We start from the raw sequence: 23266 nt of genomic DNA on the forward strand, positions 1-23266 counted from the left end.
TTTCTAAGTTTGTATGTACTTTCTAAGTATATCTTAGACATCATTGACTGTGTTTCGGATGGCACGTTAAACTGTAGGTCCCGGCTGTCATTGAACATCCTTGGCAGTCGTTACGGGTAGTCAGAAGCCAGTAAGTCTGACACCAGTCTAACCAAGGGGTATCGGGTTGCCCGGGTAACTGGGTTGAGGAGGTCAGATAGGCAGTCGCTTCTTGTAAAGCACTGGTACTCAGCTGAATCCGGTTAGACTGGAAGCCGACTCCAACATGATTGGGAAAAGGCTCGGAGGATGAACCCAGCTACTTGGTTTAATAAGGTACAACATTATTTTATCAACAATTTCGTAAAGGGATAACAAAACTACACAAAAATTCGAAAAACTATTTACAAACTTACCGAAAAATTAAGTTTTGATTTATGTTTCAGCTTCTTCTCATCTTTGTGTGGAGACAAGTTCTCAAACACTGAACCGAGAGGCGCATAAACCTTAATTTTTAAGTGTCCCAAATCTAATAATAATAATTGGTAATTATTATTGAATTACCGGCCGTTCCATTAAACCGCAATTAATAAATTAATTCCGCATAATGGCTTTCAGCGGTAATTTATCGATACTTTTTTGTTCATACTTTTTTATCGTACTCTCACTACGTTGCGTTGTCTGAGCTGTCAAATTTGAATTTAGAATACAAGTTCTTTTGTCTGTTTAGAAATCTCAATATCTATGGTTATTTGAAGGGCAATAATGTAATGGTGTCCTTGCTTTACCCAAGGGCCTCATAAATATTTAACAGCTCTCGGATGTTGTAAAGTACGTACGATTTTATCGATAACAGTAAATGTATGGAATGTTATAAGCAATCCAATTGAAGGAATACTGTGTGCAGATATTTGAATATTTTAAGGCCAATTTTGAAAATTATTGCTTTACATTGCAGCCGAGGACACATTGGAAAAGGCCGGTAATGATATTATGTATCTACTGCTTATCTGCCTACAATACAATGAACCTCATCTAGATTTTCATGAGACATCTACTCGCAACTTAGTTTTATGGTTATAATATATGGTATGGTACATTGATATTTAAACATTTAGGTATGTTATAAAACTTGAATATTTATATTTGGAAAATAATTGGACTTACACAGGAACGCATTAAATTATAATTACATTTTTGTCAGTGAAAGCCTTTTCAAAAAACCTCTATAGTATCATCTCCCAATAAAAAAAAACGACATTGTACTTCCGCAAAATTAGCGTATGGATGCAGACCAGAAAATTGCTCACGATCGCAATACAAATCGCTCAGATCAGAAGGCTGTAAGCGGGAGGTCTGTGCCCGATGGAAAAAATGACAGATCATTGTACGCACGCCGCGCATGCTCCGCGCGCGTCTTCCCGCGCTTTTTGAGCGCGAGATTTGAAAACGGAACATTTATGAATCGATTTTTTTATTTATTATAATTGGTGAACGATTTTTTTATTGAAATATTAAAATGTTTCGTGCTTTAATAGATAAATAGAACGCCATTTAGAAAAAAAAAATCCTAGAATAATTAGAAAATTATTCAAAAGTGATGTGACAATCTATTTTTTATAACTAGTGCGATACTTAACAAGAACTGTTAACCAAAATGGTGTTACCAAGTTCAACTATGAAAAATAATAAGAACAAAAGTGTGAATAGTGTAGTAACATATTTTATCAGTGCGTGTCGAAAATTAACTCGTTTTGAGAGCATTTATGCGGGTCTTTTTGTGTTATTTGTGCCATCAGTATTCAGTGAAACAGGTGAGGAGGGAAAACTACTCCCATTTTATTTCAGTACTTTCTCTTTGATAAGATGAAGTTATTTTTCAAAGATAGGATAGCACATAGGATACTAGCCGTTTTCCCGCGGTTTCACCTGTGTCCCGTAGGAACTACCGCGAGTCCCGAGGGAACTGCTGCCCGTACTGGGATGAAATATAGCCTACTAGCTGGTGCCCGCGACTTCGTCTGCGCAGGTTTAGTATTTCGAACAATATGTTTACAAATTGTAGCCTATGTGTTATTCTGATGTATAAGCTATATTATTGTAAAGTTTCATTAAAATCCATTCAGTAGTTTTTGCGTGAAAGAGTAACAAACATCCATACATCCATACATACAAACTTTCGCGTTTATAATATTAGTAGGATGTTACTCGGGAAGAGTGTAGGTAGTTTTCCAACAGTAAAACAGAATTTTTCAAATCTGTTTAGTAGCTTCGGTACAAAAAACAAATACCTAAACAAACAAAATGTATCTTCACTTACTAGTATCACATATATTAGTGTAGATTATATTGCATAGTATAGATAAATTAAACCTCGTTCAAAAATATCAAAATTTTTGCTGTCGTGAAACTCGCAAACAAACACGAATGCTTATACAGGATGTAAACGTTTAGATTAAAATAAATCATTTTAGTTGAAGTAATTGTAACTTTCTACTTATTTTCGACTCTAAAAGGAAGTTATACTGTTTATTTATGATAATTTGATATGATTGCATAAAATAGCATTACTTATGTAGCTATGGTATAGTTTATGCTATACCTATTATCATTCATAATAAGTTATTTTAAGTGAACGGAGGAAAGTGTATGTAGAAAAGATGCGCTTAAAAATATTTGCTTAACATAATAATATTTTTTTATTGACACCTGGTTTCCAGTGGTGATTCCGAAACATAAAAATCGGTTCAGCAGTTATAAAGTATGAAAGAATCATTGCGCATGCAAGAAGCAATGATCTATAGACAATGATTGCACCTTGCTAACAAAATATCTAATAAAGACATCAAGATCTATAAGGCTATAGTAATTTCCAAATAATAGACTGCATTGTTCTAATCTTGGGCAGAATATGCAGCATTCACTTTCCTTAAGAGTGTTAGACAATGGGACCTATATAACTATAACATGTTATAGTACATACATGGGTATAGTACCTATGTAGGTAGTACCTATCTATATGTGATAGGTATGTATAAAGAAGTACACACGAGTAGATTGTCTTTCTCAATGCAATGAATCATTAAGTGCACTGAGATTAACCTATAGGTAACTCGAATGCATAAAATTCCAATTCATGCTAGCTGTGCCAGTGTCTTGTGGTTTCTTTGTATCCTAAAGTCTCCGGGACTACAAAACTGATATGAAAAATTATGCCCCTTTGATATAGGCTTATTTCTTATCCCGGTAGGAGAAGTAGTTTCCACGGGAAGCGGGTGAAACCGCGAGAATACAGCTAAGTAGTCATATTATAAGAGCTTCTTTTAAAGAATACCCCTTTTCATTAGAGTGCATTGATGACCACGCTATTGTTTATTCAATGCTGAATTGAAAATATATTAATCATTTCAGTTTCAAAACTGACGGTCATTCTATCGATAAAACCATTGACCACCAAAAAACCTTTAAATGTCAAATCCAATTAATCCAACACATTCCTTTCAGAATTCTTAATTAAGTATGGGGGAATCTATTAAGCTTTTACATGGACAAAGTCCGCCTACCAATCGAAATAATCCCTTAGTTACGAAGGACTTTCTTAAAATGTCATGTGGATTTTCCAATACATTCATTAAACGAGAAATAGAGATGACTTTTTTGGTGGGAAATCATCAATTGACCCTCTCATGCTATGGATGCAGCGTGAGGGAGTGTCAGACTCTTACTGACTTAAACCCATCATGTTCCTTCTTAAGCCTTCTTTATGTACCAGGGACGCGGTAACTCTTTCGAACAATCCCGAAGTGATGGCGAGTCAATTAGGGAAGTCTTACTTACGTATACTTCTTACGAAAAGGACTATCATAAGTACCTATTTATTTAATCAAGGAAATAAAATAACTGGCTATAAAAGTGTGGTTAGGGACTAACTGTCAAAATGTGAGAACAAAACAATTTAAAAACAACGGTGCGTATAAACAAAATTGCAAGCAGTAACCGTGAAAATCCCAGTACTACGCGATTACATAAAAATTATGTTGAGTAGTGAGGTGAACTTTTCCGTAAGCAGTGTCGCGAGAACGCAATGGAACGACGATTCCGATAATCGATTCCACCATTAACTCGATTACACAATACATTTCCGATGCAATTGTTCATACTACTTACCGATTGATTTACTTACTAAATATATTGTAAGGGGTCATGGAACGTAGATTTTGTTTTGACATTGTAAAACCTGATAAGTATTTTATAGCGAAAAAGCACCCATTTAAAATTCACTTTTATAAATATCTGTAATTTGGCTAAATTAATGATCTTTATTGTTTATCTCACTGCAAAAATTACAATTGTCTATGATCATTACATCGTAATCTCTTTTGTTATCCTCAAGGCAGTATGCCTTTACAATAATAATAAATTAGACAATTCCCATGCGAGACAGTAAAATTACCGTCTGACAAGTAACACGGCATTCGCTGCACTTCCTCCTTGGTACAAAGCAGGAAATATTCCATAAAACCATATAAGGTTGTTAACACAAAGAGTATTCAATCGTATTAAAAATAACATGAGCAACTTAATCATGTTGATCGTAAACATAAACATGCTAATTTCTCATACTGGCTGTAAACAAATGATATATTTAATCAATTAAAAACACTAGAAAACCTGGCCTTCACACGTCAAAATAATTACTAGACTTATCTAAAAAGTCCAAAAGCTGTTACGCTACGATGTACATTTATGAAGTTCCAGTTCATATTTTCCGGCTCCATTATTAAATCAGTTCGACAGTACCATCTTATTGTTTTGTCATCAGAGCTACATACCTACAGCTGACAATTTTCATGACGTACTTACATATATAGATTGACCAATATAAGTGGGTTAAAAATAAATTATACTCACGAACATTTTTAGAAATCCATTAGCTTAAGTTAGATTAATAATATATAAAGTAAATAAGATATGTTTCTTATGTTTATTTAATCGAGATGTCCTTTTGTTGAGGTGAACAAACTGTTTGGAAACTTCATATTAAAATAATAACCATGTGTTGAAATAAACATTACTTATGCAAAACAAATCCTTAAAAGTTTTGCTAAGTATATGCACCTCTTCAAAACTTAAAGCTCTTCGATTTTAATAGTATTATACAAATCGTCTTTTCAACGAATTGTAATTTTATTATCTGCATATGTAAACAGGTTAGTTAATATTTCTTGCATTAAAGTAAGGAGTTCTTACGTGTCTCTTCATTTTAAAAATGGGCAAAATATATGATAGAGAAACTTAAAATCAATACAGTAATTTTTTTTCCATAGCTTATCGTATGTAAAAGATATAAGTAAAATATAAATAAAAAAACTGGGAAGACAAGTATATTAAAAATACCTAACAAGTTATCAATCTAAAAATAAACATTCAATTTAAAAGCACTAGCAAAAATGCACTATTGCAAGGTTAAATTATTAATAGCTCAGGTACCTACATAATATGTAGCCTTAAGCGTCTATTATATGCGACAATGACCCATAATCCAAATGTTATTTAATCGTTATTTAGATAGAATTATAAAACTGTTCTCACATTTGAATCTACAGTTTTGTAAACTATACAATTATTTGCAAGCACAAAAAACCGGCCAAATGCGAGTCGGACTCGCGCACGAAAGGTTCCATACAAAGTCACTTACGTTAAAATACTTATTTCATTATTGTTTTTAGTACTTGTTGATAATACGCCACTAGAAATACATCAAAACTATGACATTTTCAGCTGTCAAGTTATCATGGTTCCTGGTCCCATGGTGACAGATGGACAGAGCCATAGTCTTAATAATAGGGTCCCGTTTTACCATTTGGGTACGGAACCCTAAAAGTCATGCATGTTCGTTAATGCCTTAGATATTTAGCTGGAGGCTCTTGATGCTTTCAAATATCTAGTAATATTCCCATATTCATTAGTTTTTATAATATACACATGTACATTTTGCAATATGGTTTACTAATGTTTGTATATTTAGCTAGAATTGCATCTGTTACTTATGTACGAAGGTTGTATGCAATTATTTATTCTAGACTTATTGCAAGTCAAATGTTTGCTGGTTAAATTACAATCTCGACTTCCTGACAGTTAAGGAAAAGTCAAGTTCAGGCCAAAGGTTCGCTTATTGTTAGCTGCTGAAAATAAGCAACAGAGAAACAGTGTAATGGAAACTTAGCCATTATTTTCGACCTTACTTTTTTACTTACAATGATTTATTTATAAGCACATATAATGATAACCCTAAACATTTTTTTTAACCCTTGTTTCGTACAGTCGTACCTTTAAATATTTTGAGGAATATTAATTAATATTTTCTTGCACTGCGAAGCTTTCAAAACGTCAATTTTTGCTAACAATGAGCTTACTGACTTTAAGCGGCATACAGTCATAATTTACATAATTTTATGGACTGACCATTCTTTTATTTTAAACAAGTGTTTGTTTAGAGATATTTTTGAATACGATTCGTGTCGTATTCTTACACTGAGTTGCACCATTTAACTATAACGATAACCGAACCATCTTCAGCTGTCAAATTACCAATTAGACCAATAAGCGGCAAGTATATTGCTGGTTATGATTTGGTTATCATTATTATTTTAATAGTAAAATTTACCTTTACTTATTTGTAGGTTACTTAGTCATAGGATAAGTTAAACAAATACCTACCTCTTAATTCAAACAATAACACTATTTTATTCCTGAGTGTAATTACTTCCGCACATTTATGCCCTACAGATTAATAAATAAATAATGCAGGTATGAAAAACCTCTGCACGAACCCGGATAAAAGCCTATAGCCTTTCTCGATAAATGGGCTATCTAACACTGAAATAATTTTTCAAATCGGACTAGTAGTTCCTGAGATTAGCGCGTTCAAGCAAAAAAACAAACATAGAAACAAACTCTTCAGCTTTATAATATTAGTATAGTAGGCTTAAAACGATGCCTATTAAGTATTACACTACAGGTTATTTATTTGAGATTTTTGATCCTTTCCAGTCAAGTATGCTTTTAGCTTTGCTGATACAAAGCCTATTTTACTCAGGAATAGGAAGGAATACCTTCCAGTTTCCAGCAGTGAAAGAATTTTCAAATCAATTCAGTAGTTTCAGAGTCTTTAGGGTACAAACAAACTTACAAACAAAAAACTGTTTCCTTTCTATTATATTAGTAGAGATACATAGATAACTTAATTCTGATTATTATGACGAAACATAGGTACTTTTGTGTTCAAAGGTACACGTAGTAAATGTGAATATAATTTATTTATAAGCTCTTAATGTCAGCGTTACTCATGATTTCACTGAAAAACGCAAAATCATGGTGCATTGTCGGACATCTTTACTTTCTATCGGCATAGCAATTGATCGTTCACTATACATATACACACGTAATTACGTAGGTACCTACATACTTAGGTATATAGCCAATAGCAAACATTCGTTTAAAAAGTCACACTTTGTCGCAACTTCTAAAGATGTCTTGTTATTGTGTCAATATCAATGTGTAACCAAATATTTTTGCTACATTTAACCTTTGGTTTTGCAAAAGAGCAGTATAAATGACGAAATAATAACAATTTCGATTATCGAAATCTAGGGATGCCATCCTCAAACATTTCAAAACAAACCTTGAAATTAGTATTGCAAAAAAATCAAAAATACGATTTTACGATGCCGAACCCATAAACTGGACACTAATCTAAATCAGATTTGCGAAACAAAGATATTTATTATTCATATTTTTTAACAAACAGTAAAACTGATTTCCAAAGAGTTAAAAGTTACCTACTTGCTAGAAATTTATCGACCTCTAGTATATAAAGGGGATCATATTCATAGGGGACCACTTGTTATTTCTGTTACCTTTAAACAATGAAAAAAATATTCAATTGGAGAAAACACTTAAAACTTCAGTTACCCAATAAAATACCAGATATAAGAAAAAAAAAACAAGAAAGTAATTACCGTACAAAATTACCGCGGTCAAATGAAAACGCGCCGGACCACTTTCGTTAGCGGTCAACCAGTAGCCAACCGCCAAAATATGAGGAATTACGTCTCAACTGACATAATCTCACTTTCACTTATTTAACTGTATTAATTAGATCTAAATGCATGAATGTTATGTTAATATGTGTGAGTAAAAAGTGCGAGTCATTTTGAGAATGCTGCGTTAAAAATACCACATATGGATTTCATAATACAGATTAGAGTGTAGGATAGTTAAATAATTTAAGTTATAAATCACTGTTCTCGTCAATTAGAGCTCCAAAGTTGGCTACTATAGTTCGGCCATTCAGAGAATGCGTTCCTGACACGTCGCGATTGAACTGACGACGTAACTTTGCAATGGCGTTGCAGTTACGATAAAAATATTTTTGCTGGTTGTTTACCGTTTTAACAATTGAGGAGCATTAAAACAACATTATTATATCAATAATCAATGAATGTAGTTACGTCGTCAGTTCAATCGCGACGTGTCAGGAACGCATTCTCTGAATGGCCGAACTATAACTGCGTCAGACAAGTTAAAATGTAGAAACAAAACACTGCGCGAGAGTGAGGCACGAAATGTTTCGATGACAAAGCAGAATTTCAATCGAACTTTGCCCCTCTGCCAATCTATACCAATATAATAATGAGGGAACAGCTTTGTTTGTTTATTTGCACCTGAGAGGCTCCGAAACTACTCAACCGATTTCAAAAAATTCTGTCCCTGTTGGTAACCTACACTCTTCGTGAGAAACATAGTCTATTTTTTTTCCGATACGGGCAGTAATTCTCACGTGCCGTTTGGTAGTATAAAATATAAATTGCACTCAATAAAGGAATTGGTTATAAACTTATAAATAGTTAACTACTTAACAAGTTCGCCAAAGAAGGTCCCAGGAAAAATACCTCTTAAGTTAGTCCTTGACATTAACCGTTTTAATAAGGTAAAAGGAGAAGACACAAAACTCTACCTTCACAAGTCTGATTTATAATACATCTTGCAATCTCTATAAATTGCAATAGACAAATAAACCTTGGAACGTCTTTAAGACGTCACACCCACGATTGTCGGTAACTGACCAAATATTTATTGAAATCCAAACATTTGGGTCAAGAGTTTAAAGTACGGTCAATATTGTGTCATGTGCAAACTTAATAAGGTCATTAGATTGCTTCAAACAGAAGCACGTTAACTTAAAGATGGCTCACCGTTTGACGATGCAAATAAACTATCGTCAAATCGGCTCTAAAGTTCGGTATTAATTTTAAGCGTTAACTTGAAAAGCCTATCGATGACCCATATCGATTTTTTGAGACCGATTGAAAAACCGCTGATAAACCTCTAGAAGGTGCCGCAGAAAAAATATAGGTTACCCAGGCATAAAAAAATAATCCTAAAAGGGAATTTGTAGGTCACAAATAGTAATTTCAAACATAAACAAAGCAACAGGTCCCATTATTCCACGCACCATATCTCGACGTACATTGCAATTCCATTCAATCAAGATGGAACAGCCTACCGGCCAAAACTCTTTCATTACGTAACACGTGACCCGAACACAAACCGGTACGCACATTACAATGGGAGATGAATTTAGAGCGGTTTAACAACTGGAAACGGAATTGCTGTACCTTCCTCTCTGTTAAAGCTTTGAGACTGCTGTTCATAGTCGTATGTACTATCAACTAATGACATGCAGGACTCTTCTTCAAGTTTTCGTAGTGGATTGTCTATAACAGTAACGTCGAAATTCTGCTTGCACTGTGAAAGAGATAGGCAGTCTTCGTTGTTTTAGCAGTTTCAAATAACTTTTAGATAAAGGGGTTCATGGGTCACATTTTGTGCATCTACCTTAAAGTTGTGTTTTATTGTCGTTTGCATGCTAAAAAGGATGTGATAGAAATTCTAAGAGCCGTGTTTCCGCGCCCATCATAAATTGGCAAAACTTTTCTTATAGAGATTTTTGGTTGTGGTGACTCCAGTTGGTTCAATGCTCCAAGAATATGATACAGATTTGGGCCGATACAACACTGTGCAACAATTATTATATAGGCAATAAGCTTGTGGTACTAGTTTCCAAAGATTCCATCTACAGGGTTAAGTTTAAAATGAGGTTGAGAACGTGAGAATATTTCGATTGTAAAGATGAGTAGGTCCCACCTACTCATAATTTTATTTAACTGTGATAATTTATACTCGGTTATAATCAATTTTTACTATTATCAAAAGAATACTAGCTACTAGCTAGCTACTAGCTGTACGTTCACGTTTTCTTAAACTTTTCTTTCTTGGTTTGGAAATGACCTGCCTAAAAAAATAATGCAGCATTTTATTTTGAATAGTTCTCTATTCAAACTAAAACGAGTGTTTATTCAATTGCAGCTTTTGATTCTTGTCGATGGAATTGATATCGAGAACTTCCTCAAAAAACCGGTAATTGCATAACAAAGCAACAATTATTACTTGCTCTTAAATGAAGATATTTCTGAACCAGTTTTGTCTCCGGTTTCAACCCACTTTCACGAAAGCTTGAGATAATTATGTAGTTGACACTTCCCGAAAATACACTTTGTACCACGTGCATACAAATCAGTGTCTATGACCATGTACATATAGGTACTTAACAGTTGCATTGTTTCTCAGGGTCTAAATTATCTGGATTACAGATAGATCAATACCAAAGTCAGGCAAACATCACTAGCTCTACCTAGGTACATCCAAACTAATATTATAAATGCGAAAGTAACTCTGTCTGTCTGTCTGTCTGTCTTTCTGTCTGTCTGTCTGTCTTTTCTTCATGCCTAAACTACTGAAGCGATTTGTGTGAAATTTGGTATAGACATAGTTTGAAACTTGAGAAAGGACATAGGATAGTTTTTATTAAAAAAAATAAAATTTATTACGGACATACAGTGCCATCTATTGGTCAAATGTCGAGCTGTTCCTATTCTCCGTAGATAGATGGCGTTAATCGCGCAATGGTGTCATTACACACAAATCTGCCGGAAGTCACTATTCCAAGCGAACGAAGTCGCGGGCAAAACTCGGCAAAAGCTAGTAGTAAATAACGTAATCTGGATCCTCTCTGCGTGTGTTAAAACTCAACTCGAAAGTACCTACTAAACAGATTTTAATGGGGTTTAAAAAATATGTATAGGTACATATCTAGGTTTATCATTCCAACGTTTACAAACCGTGCGAAACTTAAAGCTAATTTGTTTCACACCATATTTGCTCAATTTTAAATCATTTTAATCTACATAATTTAACACATTACCTTGACATATAAATGAGTTAATATTGGTCAACAATACATTACATAAGAATGATTGTTTAAATAATTGTACAACGTCAAGATAAGTTAGGTAGTTGTAATACTTTCAGTGGGTAAGATTACAGATTTTGAAATAAGTAGGTACATATCAGCAAAATCTGAGGCATTTGTATGTTAATTAGATATTGTCTGATGTAAATCATAATTTTCTTCTTCGACCTTTTTATCTAACTAGGCCTCCTCTCACACAGAAAAGTATTGAGCGTTAATCACCACGGTTGCTCAATTCAGTTGAATTCAGGTTGGTGATTTCAGACTTTATAGTCCAGGTTTCCTCGAGATGTTTATATTCACCTTTAATTAGTCATTGGTGTCCATGATATACTTACCTACATGTGTATAAACTTCGTATAAACTTCCTTAACTGCCTCGTTGGTCTAGCTGTCGCAAGTGCGGCTGCTGAGCGCGAGGTCTCGGGTTCGATTCCCGAGTCGGGCCGAAATCGCTTTGTGGGTTTTAGAAGACTTTCACATAGCAGCCCGGAGCCTGGAAGGTGGTGATTGATACACCCGTGCATCGGAGAGCACGTAAATGTCGGTCCTGCGCCTGATCTCTTTCCGGTCGTGTCGGATTGCCGTCCCATCGGGCTATGAGAGTGAAGGAATAGGGAGTGCACCTGTGTCTGCGTAAATGCTTGTGCACTATAATATGTCCTGCGTAGTTGGCTAATCTCCTTACATGAGAACAGCCGCCGTAGCCGATCGGCTAGGAGGACATCATCATCATCATCATAAACTTCGAATCGAATCCAAACACTTACTTGAGAGGTTGGTTCTTAACCCACTGGGCCACCAAGACTATTACCTACCTATATAAGGTGCTTTAATATTATCTGCCAGGACTTGAATGGGGGGTAGAATTGCGTTTATAGATTACAATAGTAAAGATAAATAATTGATTATTTGTCATATTTTTTTCATACAAAAAAATACGTATAAATTTGACCTAATTTATTAGTTTAAAACCATCCAGTAGAGTTGCGCGTTGCCACTCTTGCAGAACAGATAGAAAGAGATAGCAGTTGTTTTCATTGACGAAGCGACACTACGCGCGTAATTTGCGAACCACGTTATGCAGAGTAGAGCCAATGTTAATTTAACTTGTTTAATGTCTCAAATTGAATTGACTGTTCCGGGGAACGAAATTTCTTCACTATTGTAATCTATAAACGCAATACTACCCCCCATTCAAGTCCTGGCAGGTAATATTAAAGCACCTTATATATTTATGACTACATGTTTTTGTAATTTATTTATATATTATACATAATTGAGTATTCCACGATATTTATATCAAATAATACTACTTAAATATACTTAACACGTTTATATATTGTTCGTAATATAATCGCTATCATTATAAACGAACAAAGGCTATATTAAATGAGTAAGATTAACATAACGCTCGCTCGGGACAAGGTCGGGTCGAATAAAATAATCTTAAATAAGCACAATGATATTCGACATCGCTAAGTCAACATCATTACTGGATAAACAACTGCATGCCGTAATTAACGATTAAATAATCAGGTAATTAAATGCTTCATTGTTTTATTGAATCGTAAATTGGCGTCAACCGCAATTCTGTATAAGATGCTACAAAATAATAATTTTCCCCAATTCCTTGTGATAACAGAGACATTACATTGACATTAAATACTATAAAAACTGAACCACTTAGGTATATTCTTTTTTATATTTTTTACACTTTTATACCAACTATATAAAATTGTAGCTAATTATGAATCTCAAGACTTATTACCATATTTTTTATATAAATTGGTCTCTTTTATTAAGGGTCTTGTTATCTGTATGAGATGGTAATTATTATTTACCTAATTTTCATTTAAACAAGAGTCTGCCAAATAGAGTGTTCTAACTTGAATACCTACTTATTTGCAAAATACGTCTCGACGACGACATCTACGATCTCGAAACATTCCTAATAAATTCCAAAAAAAAATTAACAGCTCCACCAAAACTGAGCTCTAATTAAAAGTATTTATTTGATTAACAACCCCTTCGATCCAATCATAAGGTATTCAATTCTCTACATTCAGCCCGAGCTCTAAAACGGTTCTAGTATCGAAACAAGCAATTCTAAATGAGTGTCGGGTTTAAATCAACTTGCTTTTGTAAATCGCCATGACGCGTAAAATTTCACCATTGAGAGCCCTATCATTGGCGTATTCAATCACAACTTTTATACAATCAACTCTATTTTCTTGTTTATTAGGTACAATATTGATAAATACTAATTTGATGGACTTTGTCTTCAATTTGCTGTGATTTGGCAAAGGTGGAAGTGCAATGATCTTTTGACGTCCAAATGTCAGATTGAATACGTGGGAGGTCATAGAAGCTTTCGTATGACTTTGCAACTGAATTCCGACAATACCTAATCATTAACCGGCTTCCCAAAAAGGAGGAGGTTCTCAATTCGTCGGGATCTTTTTGTCATACCAACAAAACCTTAGTAATTATAAAAGGACTTACACTTCACTCACCACTAGTCACCACTATCACTTTATTGTTCTTCTAAAATTTAAGACCCTTTTAGAAGTAGTAAAACTGTCATCACCAAAATGATACCTCATACCTATCACCCCATAACCACACCACGCTTATATGACACCATATACCACATACCTATCCCAAAATGATTTCGAGTATTCATTTTCATAGTTCGTTTCGTTACATATACTCCTATGGTCCATTGTGTCCATATCCCATATCTTCTTTTGTATACAAGTGTATTCAATTAAAACACATTGTCTGGCAACTATCAGGCCGTGAACTGACACAGTATTTTTGACACAAAATTGTGGATAATCATCTCTATTGATTGTTTAACTAAAGCATTGGATATGCATATGACACAGATGCAAATAGGCTCCGTGAATGAACATTGTCTGGTGTAGTAATTTTTTGTAACCTCATGCGCTGTTTTTTGTTGAATTTATCATTTCTACGGAGACTCTCTATAACCTTTTATTGACCCTCTGCAGGGCACAGGCCTCTCGTCACATAGAGAATGAATGAACGTTAATCACAATCCTTGCCCAAAGGGCATTAGCGATTTCAGACTTTAAAACCCAAGTTTCCTCAAGACCTATTCCTTCATCTCAGTCATTGGTGCCCAAGATACTTAGAAAATACATTGACTTACAAAAGTTACATTCGTACTTGCTTGTCCTGAAATCGACACCTCACAATTACGAAGACGCTGATGCTGTAAAACCACCAAGCCACTACGTCTTCAAACTGCCTCGTTGGTCTAGTTGTCGCAAGTGTGGCTGCTGAGCACGAGGTCTCGGGTTCGATTCCCGAGTCGGGCCGAAATCGCTTTGTGGGTTTTAGAAGACTTTCACAAAAGCAGCCCGAAGCCTGGAAGTTGGTGATTGATTCACCCGTGCATCGGAGAGCACGTAAATGTCGGTCCTGCGCCTGATCTCTTTCCGGTCGTGTCGGATTCCCGTCCCATCGGGCTATGAGAGTGAAGGAATAGGGAGTGCACCTGTGTCTGCGCAAATGCTCGTGCACTATAATATGTCCTGCGCAGTTGGCTAATCTCCTTACATGAGAACAGCCGCCGTAGCCGATAATCGGCTAGGAGGACATCACGTCACTTCATGAATCCGTAAATGACTTAAAAACACGTTTCCCTTGTTCCAGATTGGTCAAGCCAGCTGACTTACGACCAAATATACAACGGTACCAAGTACGCCCAAATACCCACCGTTTCCAGGCCATATACCTCAGTCAGTAGCTTATTAAACCACCACCGAAATAACCCTAGGTTTACTTACAATGACACGGAAAACGAAGTTGAGAGTTCACACCGGTTTAAAGATGCCAGTGGACCTATACTGGTTGGGTTTGCAAGAGACCCCTTCAGGTATTCGGTGCCGGAGGATGATTATATGAAAGGAGTCAGGTTGGTGATTCAACTTTCTTTCGTATCTACCTACGTTCTAAGGTCCAATTTCACTGACAACATAAACGTCAGTTATATTAAAAAAAAACTGTATCTTATGAATTTTCACGTTCAATTTTTAAAGTAAACCATTCTTTTAAGAAAATCGGACGTTTATTCTGTCGTTGAAACTGGGCCTCAGGGTAGGTAAACGTTGGTTCCCTACCTACGGCTATTTAGTACTTTTATTAATTTTAAAAGAGAGGCTTCCAAATTATCTGAACTCCTCATTCTTGAACCAACCCTCTGCACTTTACGCTATCAGATAAACATTCATCCAGTAATAATCCTTCGCCAAATCACTATATGTAGGTATTAAAGGCTTTGAAACTCCAAAAACATATTTCAGTTCACAAAAATCCTTTGTTTCAGGAACATAGATCCTCAAGTCTACATGAATAAGTCAGAAAACCGCGGCAAGCGTGGCGTCTTCCATCTGTACAACATGTTGTACTGTGCAACTGGATGCGACCCTTTGTCTTATAAGGGCTATGGATGTTACTGCGGGTTCCTGGGATCGGGGAGACCTACAGACGGTATTGATAGGTGAGGAGGATCCTTACTAACTACTCCTTACTAATATTAAAAATGTGAAAGTAGGTTTGTCCTTCTGTCGCGCTTACATGCTATGCCAAAACTACTGGGACCAATATATCAACATAGATGATCAACATCACTGATTATAATCAAGGTCACATTGCAGTCTCGATAGTTGTGCAGTATCTTTACAGCTTCAACACTATTCAAAGTATCTTTTGTTTAATTATTCTTCAAGTTTTTCATAACGTTACCAGTCAATTTTTAAATATTTAATCAACTTGGTTGATCCATTTAATCATTGTGCCGTATCATCCTAGCATCCCAAACTTACATATTGTAATTTAAACTAAAAGATCTTGAAACAGTGGTTTCTCCTCCTCTTCAAAACAATTTCTCCTTCTTCTCTTATTAATTCTCCCTCTCCGCAGATGTTGCAAACTCCACGACGAGTGCTACGAGAACATCTACTGCCCATTCTACACGGTGTACCTGCAGCCTTACTTCTGGAAGTGCTACCACGGACAGCCGTTGTGCGCGCTCGAGAACTTTGACACGCAGAACGATGTAGTCAACGGCTGTGCCGGCAGGCTTTGCGAGTGTGACAGGTAAGTTTGAGGAAATGACATCTATGTTTGTGCTACAAGAACATCTATTGTCCGTTCTACACGGTGTACCTCCAGCCTTACTTCTGGAAGTACCAACGCTACGGGAACATCTACTGTCCGTTCTATATGGACACAATATTAATTTAAAGGTACAATATCAATACTGAATGAGCACCAACTGGTACCAATTCTTTCGTGTCTTTTAATTGAGTCCGTTATAAACTGGCATCTACCAAACAACGTTTACTTAAGCTTTTAGGTATCCATTCCCTCATTTTAATTCATTTTCACTTACTGTTACAGCCTTTTTAGCGTCCCACTGCTGGGCCTCCTCTCACACGGAGAAGGATTGAGCATTAATCACCACGCTTGCTCAATGCGGGTTGGTGATTTCAGACTATATAGTCCAGGTTTCCTCAAGATGTTTTCCTTCACCTTTTTGTCAGCCATTGGTGTCCAAGATATACTTAGAAAGTACATACAAACTTAGAAAAGTTACTTAGTAGCATTGGTACTTGCCTGACCTGGAATTTTCTTTTATTTCCAGACAATTCGCGATGTGTGTGCGAAGATACCGGTGTCCAAGAAAGCGCGCCCTCTGTCGCTCCTCGCCTATACGACTGCTGCAAAACTTGCTTATGTTTCGATGACGAATATAGCTAGCTATAGTTATAATGATTACCTCAGCTAATTATAGTTACCAATCATTACGTCGATTCTATAAAATTCTCACATTTCACTTCGACATCACTCTCACTTCGCATTCGGTTCAAAACGTTCTAAAGTTTCGTGATTGAAATTGTCAAACTACACTAGCGCTACTCTTTCGAGCGTGTTGACGAGTTGAACTAAATTAAACTCGAGATTTTGACAGATAGGGGAGGTAGGGGAGAGATGGGCAGTTGGGAGACATGAGCACCCCCCTTTTATTCTGATTTGATCATAGTTTTGTTTTTTTTTTTATTGGGTAGTCTACTTTACCTACTGGTAACGGTGTTCATCCATAGACTATCTGTCATTTCTGTGAGTTATCAAGAACAAACACTCGTAAAAGTAAATATTTTGTTGCGGTTTCGGATCGTTATAAATATTTTTAACTATTGTCAATTACAGAAAGATGCAGTTAAATTCAAAAAGAATGGTTTGCGACGGGAAATTCCTAAATATTTAATATAACGAGCAATACAAGAGGTATCAAAAGGTTCAAAAATAAAAATAGCAGCTGATAAATATGGAGTCCCTAGATCAAGTTGGCAACGGTACCTGAAACAAGATTCTATAAAGGATTTTTCGCGCAGATTTATAACCTCACAAATTTTCAGTGACGAAGAAGAACAATTTACAAATTACCTATGGATATAAAGTGATTTAAAGATGCCCAAGCCTCCCACATGGTATGTCCAAGCCTCCCTACCATAGGGAGCATTGGACACTTTTGACTTAGTTTATAAAATATCTCGTAATGTTGAAACTGATTGTAATTTTTAGGAAAGCTCTTTGATTATATCTAGCCAAACATAAGAAATGGCAATAAAAGTTGATTATCTATAAAATCTGATTTTTTATGCAATAAATAGTGAAAAAGTGCCCATCCCTCCCCTATGTCGAAGTGAAATGCGAGTTGTTTGTTCGAATTGTATAGAATCGACGTACATATTACTTATCCCAATATTACAAGGTGTTTAATGTGAAAATACTTCAGTGTGGCTATATTTCATCTGGGTGTTCGAAGTCATTCACAAGGCATGCGCAGCTGGGGTAAAAACGCTGGCGGAAGCTAGTAAACTTTTAAACTCGTTTCTAAGATTGGTATTGTACATAATCTTTAAAACTTAGTTCAATTTTTCTCATCAATTAGATATTTTGCCATGACAAGTAATGATAGATACTTTTTAACATGATGACTTTTTCGAAGGGACATTAAAATCGGGTATGGGAACATGGTGGTCATTTTTGTAAATATTATATTGTACATAAAACCTATAGAAAATCCTTTAAACATAGTTACCAAGTCATTCCTGTGGAATGGTTACCATATTATATTCATATTTAGTTAAATATCCAAAAGTATATGTAAATAAATAAATAAATTGAAATCTTATTGTTGTTTTATTTTGAAATTCAATAGTCAATGAAGTATGCCTTGTAACGTTTCGTATTATCGGTAATCAATATCGTTAACTTTCATATAAGTAACACAAAATATTACTGCAACCGTTTCATTTTGCGTAAAAACTTTCCCGCCAAAACAATATGGCGTAACTACCAAATTGTTACACAAATACACCTCTCATGTATCTACATAAATATAGAGCAATTATGTAAAAGACAATGGTTTAAATACAAAAGAATTTGATTAAAATCATTGTCATACTTTCCAAAAATTGCATAGTTTTTTTTTTACATTATATGCGCACGAGTGGCGCCCTATCTCTCGATCTAGCCGAATTACAACTAAACTATTGTACCGGCTACAGAATGACTCCCACAAAGAATACTCCACTTGCTTTGTAGAAAAACCATTAAAAAAATAATCGTCCACTAAGTTACTATGGTAAGTAAAGTAGCTAGTAAGAAAATATACAAACAATGAACTATATGGTACTACAATAGGCCTTCTTTCAACTCCGTGGGAACGCCATGCTTTATAATGTTCAGTTGTGGCTGTTCAAGTAATCATATGTCGAATATTTTTCATTAATAAATGTTATAACAGATGAGTTTTGAATTTGTTCTGAAATGTTCACATTTATTTCCATTTGTCCACTACGTTTGAATATACATAATTTTGGTCACACCTATTGTTCTAAAATAAATGCTCATTTATTTGTAATATATTTCTACAGCTAATGAAATAATTGAAAATGTACTTAAACTATTCATTTTTACGCTTATCTCCATAAAATAAGTGGAATACTGATAAGAAATATCTTACTCACTCGTACTTTCTTACGTGGAGGCGTTATGTATTGCGTATCAATGCACCCATCACAAAAGAACATACTGAAATAGGACTGATTAACATTCTGACCTATATATCACATATTTATAGAACGTTTTATACAAAACCCTACCTCTCATGGATGATCGGTTAAGAAAGAGCCTTTCATTACACAAGGGCACGCATATTCAAAGTCACGAATAAAATCTACTCATATTAAGCTGAGGAGTTTGTTTGTTTGTTTGCTTGCTTGAAAGCTTTGCTAATCTCAGGAACTACTAGTTAGATTTGAAAAAAATATTTTGGTGTTAGATAGCCGACTTATCGAGAAAGGTTTTAAGCTTCTTATTATCCGCGTTTATGCAGAAGTTCCCACGGGATGTGGGTGAAACTGCAGACAGTAGCTAGTAACTTATATGGCTACCTTCAGAATTACCTAATATTTGCTTAATAATTTCGTGTCTTCTTAAAGCTAGGAAACATAATGTGACGCGGTCTGGAAATCCTAGCTATGTTTTCTCATATATATGTCATTTGTCTGAGAGAAAAAGAATTATCAACAAGCATTCTTTATATAATTATCTTAGTGCGACTGCCGCATCCCATGACATGTTAAGTTAACCCGTCTATGGGAATACCGTGTGCAATTGAAAGGGGTCATAGATGTTTCGCAAAGACATTTCTAAGTTCTTTTAATTTAATAAACTATTATCTCCACGAAAACCTATCTTCTTCCGACATCATTTAATCCTACAAGTATTATCGCATCCAAGAAAGATTCCGTATAGGTACCCATATTGTTTTTAATTAATATTTGAAAATAATTAATTGCTGGGCCATAAGTACTGTAACATAACTGACTAAAAATATTAATTGAATACAACTTTATTAATTTAACATTAAAATTAAAAATCACCTTCCGCATTACAATATTTCCCCGAATTCACTTACAACTTACAAAAGCAATTAAACAATTAGATATACATATATTAACATATTCCCCGCAACACTGGAAGCACATTACCTACCCACCATAGAATCAGTAGTGAGTAGTGAGACAACCAACTCATTACCTGAGAAGTCACGGCGGATCAATAGTCAATTAGCGGCTTATGTCCCCTGAATTGATTATGTGTTCTGAGCCCACGTGATGGCACAACCGTTATATCTCCCTTGAGTTACACTTGCATTTTGATTAGTGGAAAACTATGATAGATTTAAAAGTGAGTATAATATATGACTATCTAGTTATAGACGTAGAGCTCGTGTTAGCTGAAAAGTCGTCCAGTATCATATCCTATATAAATGCGGTAGTGGAGCGCGTCATTTCAGCTTAGGTTTACATTACAAGCTATTCTGTACATTCACCCGCATCCAGAAGGAACTAATTCCCGAATCTGGGTGGAGGCTATGTCCTTTCCCAGGATCAAGACTAGACTACCTGTACACGAAATTGTCAGATATATCGGTTCAATAGTATGTGCAGAGCTAAATCTGTGAGAGATAGTGGGAAAGTCGTGGTGGCCTAGTGGGCAAAGAACCAACCTCTCGAGTATGAGGGCGTGAGTTCGATTCCAGGTCAGGCAAGTACCAATGCAACTTTTCTAAGTTTGTGTGTACTTTCTAAGCATATCTTAGACACCAATGACTGTTTCGGATGGCACGTTAAACTGTAGGTCCCGACTGTCATAGAACATCCTTGGCAGTCGTTACGAGTAGTCAGATGCCAAATAAGTCTGACACCAGTCTAACCAAGGGGTTGTCCGGGTAACTGGATTGAGGGGGTCAGATAGGGCAGTCGCTCCTGGAAAGCACTGATACCCAGCTACATACGGTTAGACTGGAAGCCGATCCCAACATAGTTGGGAAAAAGGCCCGGAGGATGATGAGTATGTGTAGAGCTAAAATTCAGAAAGGACAAAAGCTGCTTTTTGGACGTATACGGGAAGTATAGTTCGCTTGGGACGCGAGTGGAACCGCGGGAAAGTTAGTAGTACCCTCTTCACACGAGTGAAACCGCTGCAAGAAAATACGTAGTTTATTATATGTAGTTACCAGCTTTTGCCCGCAACTTCGTTCGCGTGGAATAGTGACTACCAGCAGATTTTTGATTTGACCAATAGATGGCGCTATATGTCCGGAATAATTTTATTTTTATTTTTTTTGTAATAAAAACTATCCTATGTCCTTTCTCAAGTTTCAAACTATGTCTGTACCAAATTTCACACAAATCGGTTCAGTAGTTTAGGCGTGAAGAAAAGACAGACAGACAGACAGAAAGACAGACAGACAGACAGAGTTACTTTCGCATTTATAATATTAAGTTTGGATAACGGTTACAGTCCTTCTTCTTCTTCGGACCTTCGAAAATAATTTCGCTGTTACAATAACTACTAAGTAATATTTAAATTAATTTCAGATACAGTCATATCTACAAGCAATAGCGCTATTATTTGTCGCGGCTATATTAATAAACAGCTTTGTTACTGCGGATTCAAAATGTAAGAACGGGCCTCCTGGGAGAAGAAGTAGTTCCAATGACTCTGACAAGGACAAACAGGGTTCTGGTTCCCCATGTGTAGTGTATTGGCCTATCGTGTATTACCCGTATTACTACTACCCCGCCTACTATTACTACCCTTATTATTTTTACGGATAAGTTTACTGTAGATATAAAAGGTTTTTATTTGTATTTGTTTTTTTTTTTCACTAAAATAATAATAATGGCGTTCTAGTCGATTATCGGACACGACGGCTGTTCTCATAGATACAGGGAAATCAGCCAGCTGCGCAGGATGTTATGCACAGACAAAGGTGCACTCTCTATTCCTTCACTCTCGTAGCCCGATGAGACGGCAATCCGACACGACCGGAGAGAGATCAAGAGGATTTATAATCTAGGAGCAATATGGACCCTACAGCATAGACACAGATTACTAAACACATTTTAGTTAATAAATGCTTCAATCAAGTTGGAGAGTTCAATAGATACTTATTACAAAATTACTATTTTATATTTGACAACTTTTAGTGTACATATGAGTGTCGGTGTACGTGGGCATAAGTACGGGCATAATACTAGGTACTGTGTGAAATAGTCATAAAGTTTAACTTCTTTACACAACGCACATGTTTTCATCTCTCTAGACTTAAGTATTTGTCTGTAGTTTTATTCTTTACTATACTAAACTATATATATTTGTGCAACACCTATTTCATTATTTCGCAGCATCGTTTCAGTATATAGCAAGAGCTATAAAGTATATAAAACATCGACTTGTTTGTCGTATGTCAACAACCTTCGGAAGCTGTCCATATGTCACAATGTGCGAATCTAATGAACTATTGGTAATAGGTACAGTTGACCGATGAAGCGAAATAAGAGTACAGTTCGCGCCAATAAACTTTGCAATTTTAAAGTTAAGGTATTTGACTCTACGCATTTATTCGTGCATACACTTACATACAGCAGTACAGACTTTGCTTGTACTAAGGTAGCTAGACCATTGACTTCACTATTTTTTATGTGCACTTAGGTACACATCTATCAGTGAGGTAATCGGCTGATTAATACATAACTTAAAAATACATTGTATCTTCTATGTTCCAAAAAAAATATCTTGAACATTTTTCTTACAAGACTTTTTCTGCCTTGACGTTTTTGTTGCCTGTACTACACTTGGTAAGTGTGTGTTTGAACTTTGGACCAATCTCAGTAATTACTGCGCTGTTTCTAATATAATGTTTGAGTCGGTAACCTTACTTCAAGAGCGCGCACTTTATACAAGGTGTTTATTTAAATAATAATGAGTGTGTGTTAGTTCTATATTATTAGAAATAAGT

The 23266-nt window shown here is 35.5% G+C and overlaps 1 protein-coding gene across 1 annotated transcript; it reads left to right on the forward strand.

Annotated features, from left to right (window-relative positions):
• The first annotated feature begins 1317 nt into the window (after positions 1 to 1317).
• LOC124634448 lies at positions 1318 to 18583 on the forward strand. Its single transcript, XM_047170029.1, has 5 exons — positions 1318 to 1793; positions 15037 to 15298; positions 15710 to 15883; positions 16306 to 16482; positions 17030 to 18583. Exons 1-5 carry the CDS (start codon positions 1637 to 1639, stop codon positions 17130 to 17132), a joined length of 873 nt encoding a protein of 290 aa, XP_047025985.1. The 5' UTR covers positions 1318 to 1636; the 3' UTR covers positions 17133 to 18583.
• Positions 18584 to 23266: the final 4683 nt, after the last annotated feature.

Source organism: Helicoverpa zea, chromosome 11 (assembly GCF_022581195.2).
Source record: "Helicoverpa zea isolate HzStark_Cry1AcR chromosome 11, ilHelZeax1.1, whole genome shotgun sequence".
NCBI lineage: Eukaryota > Metazoa > Arthropoda > Insecta > Lepidoptera > Noctuidae > Helicoverpa > Helicoverpa zea.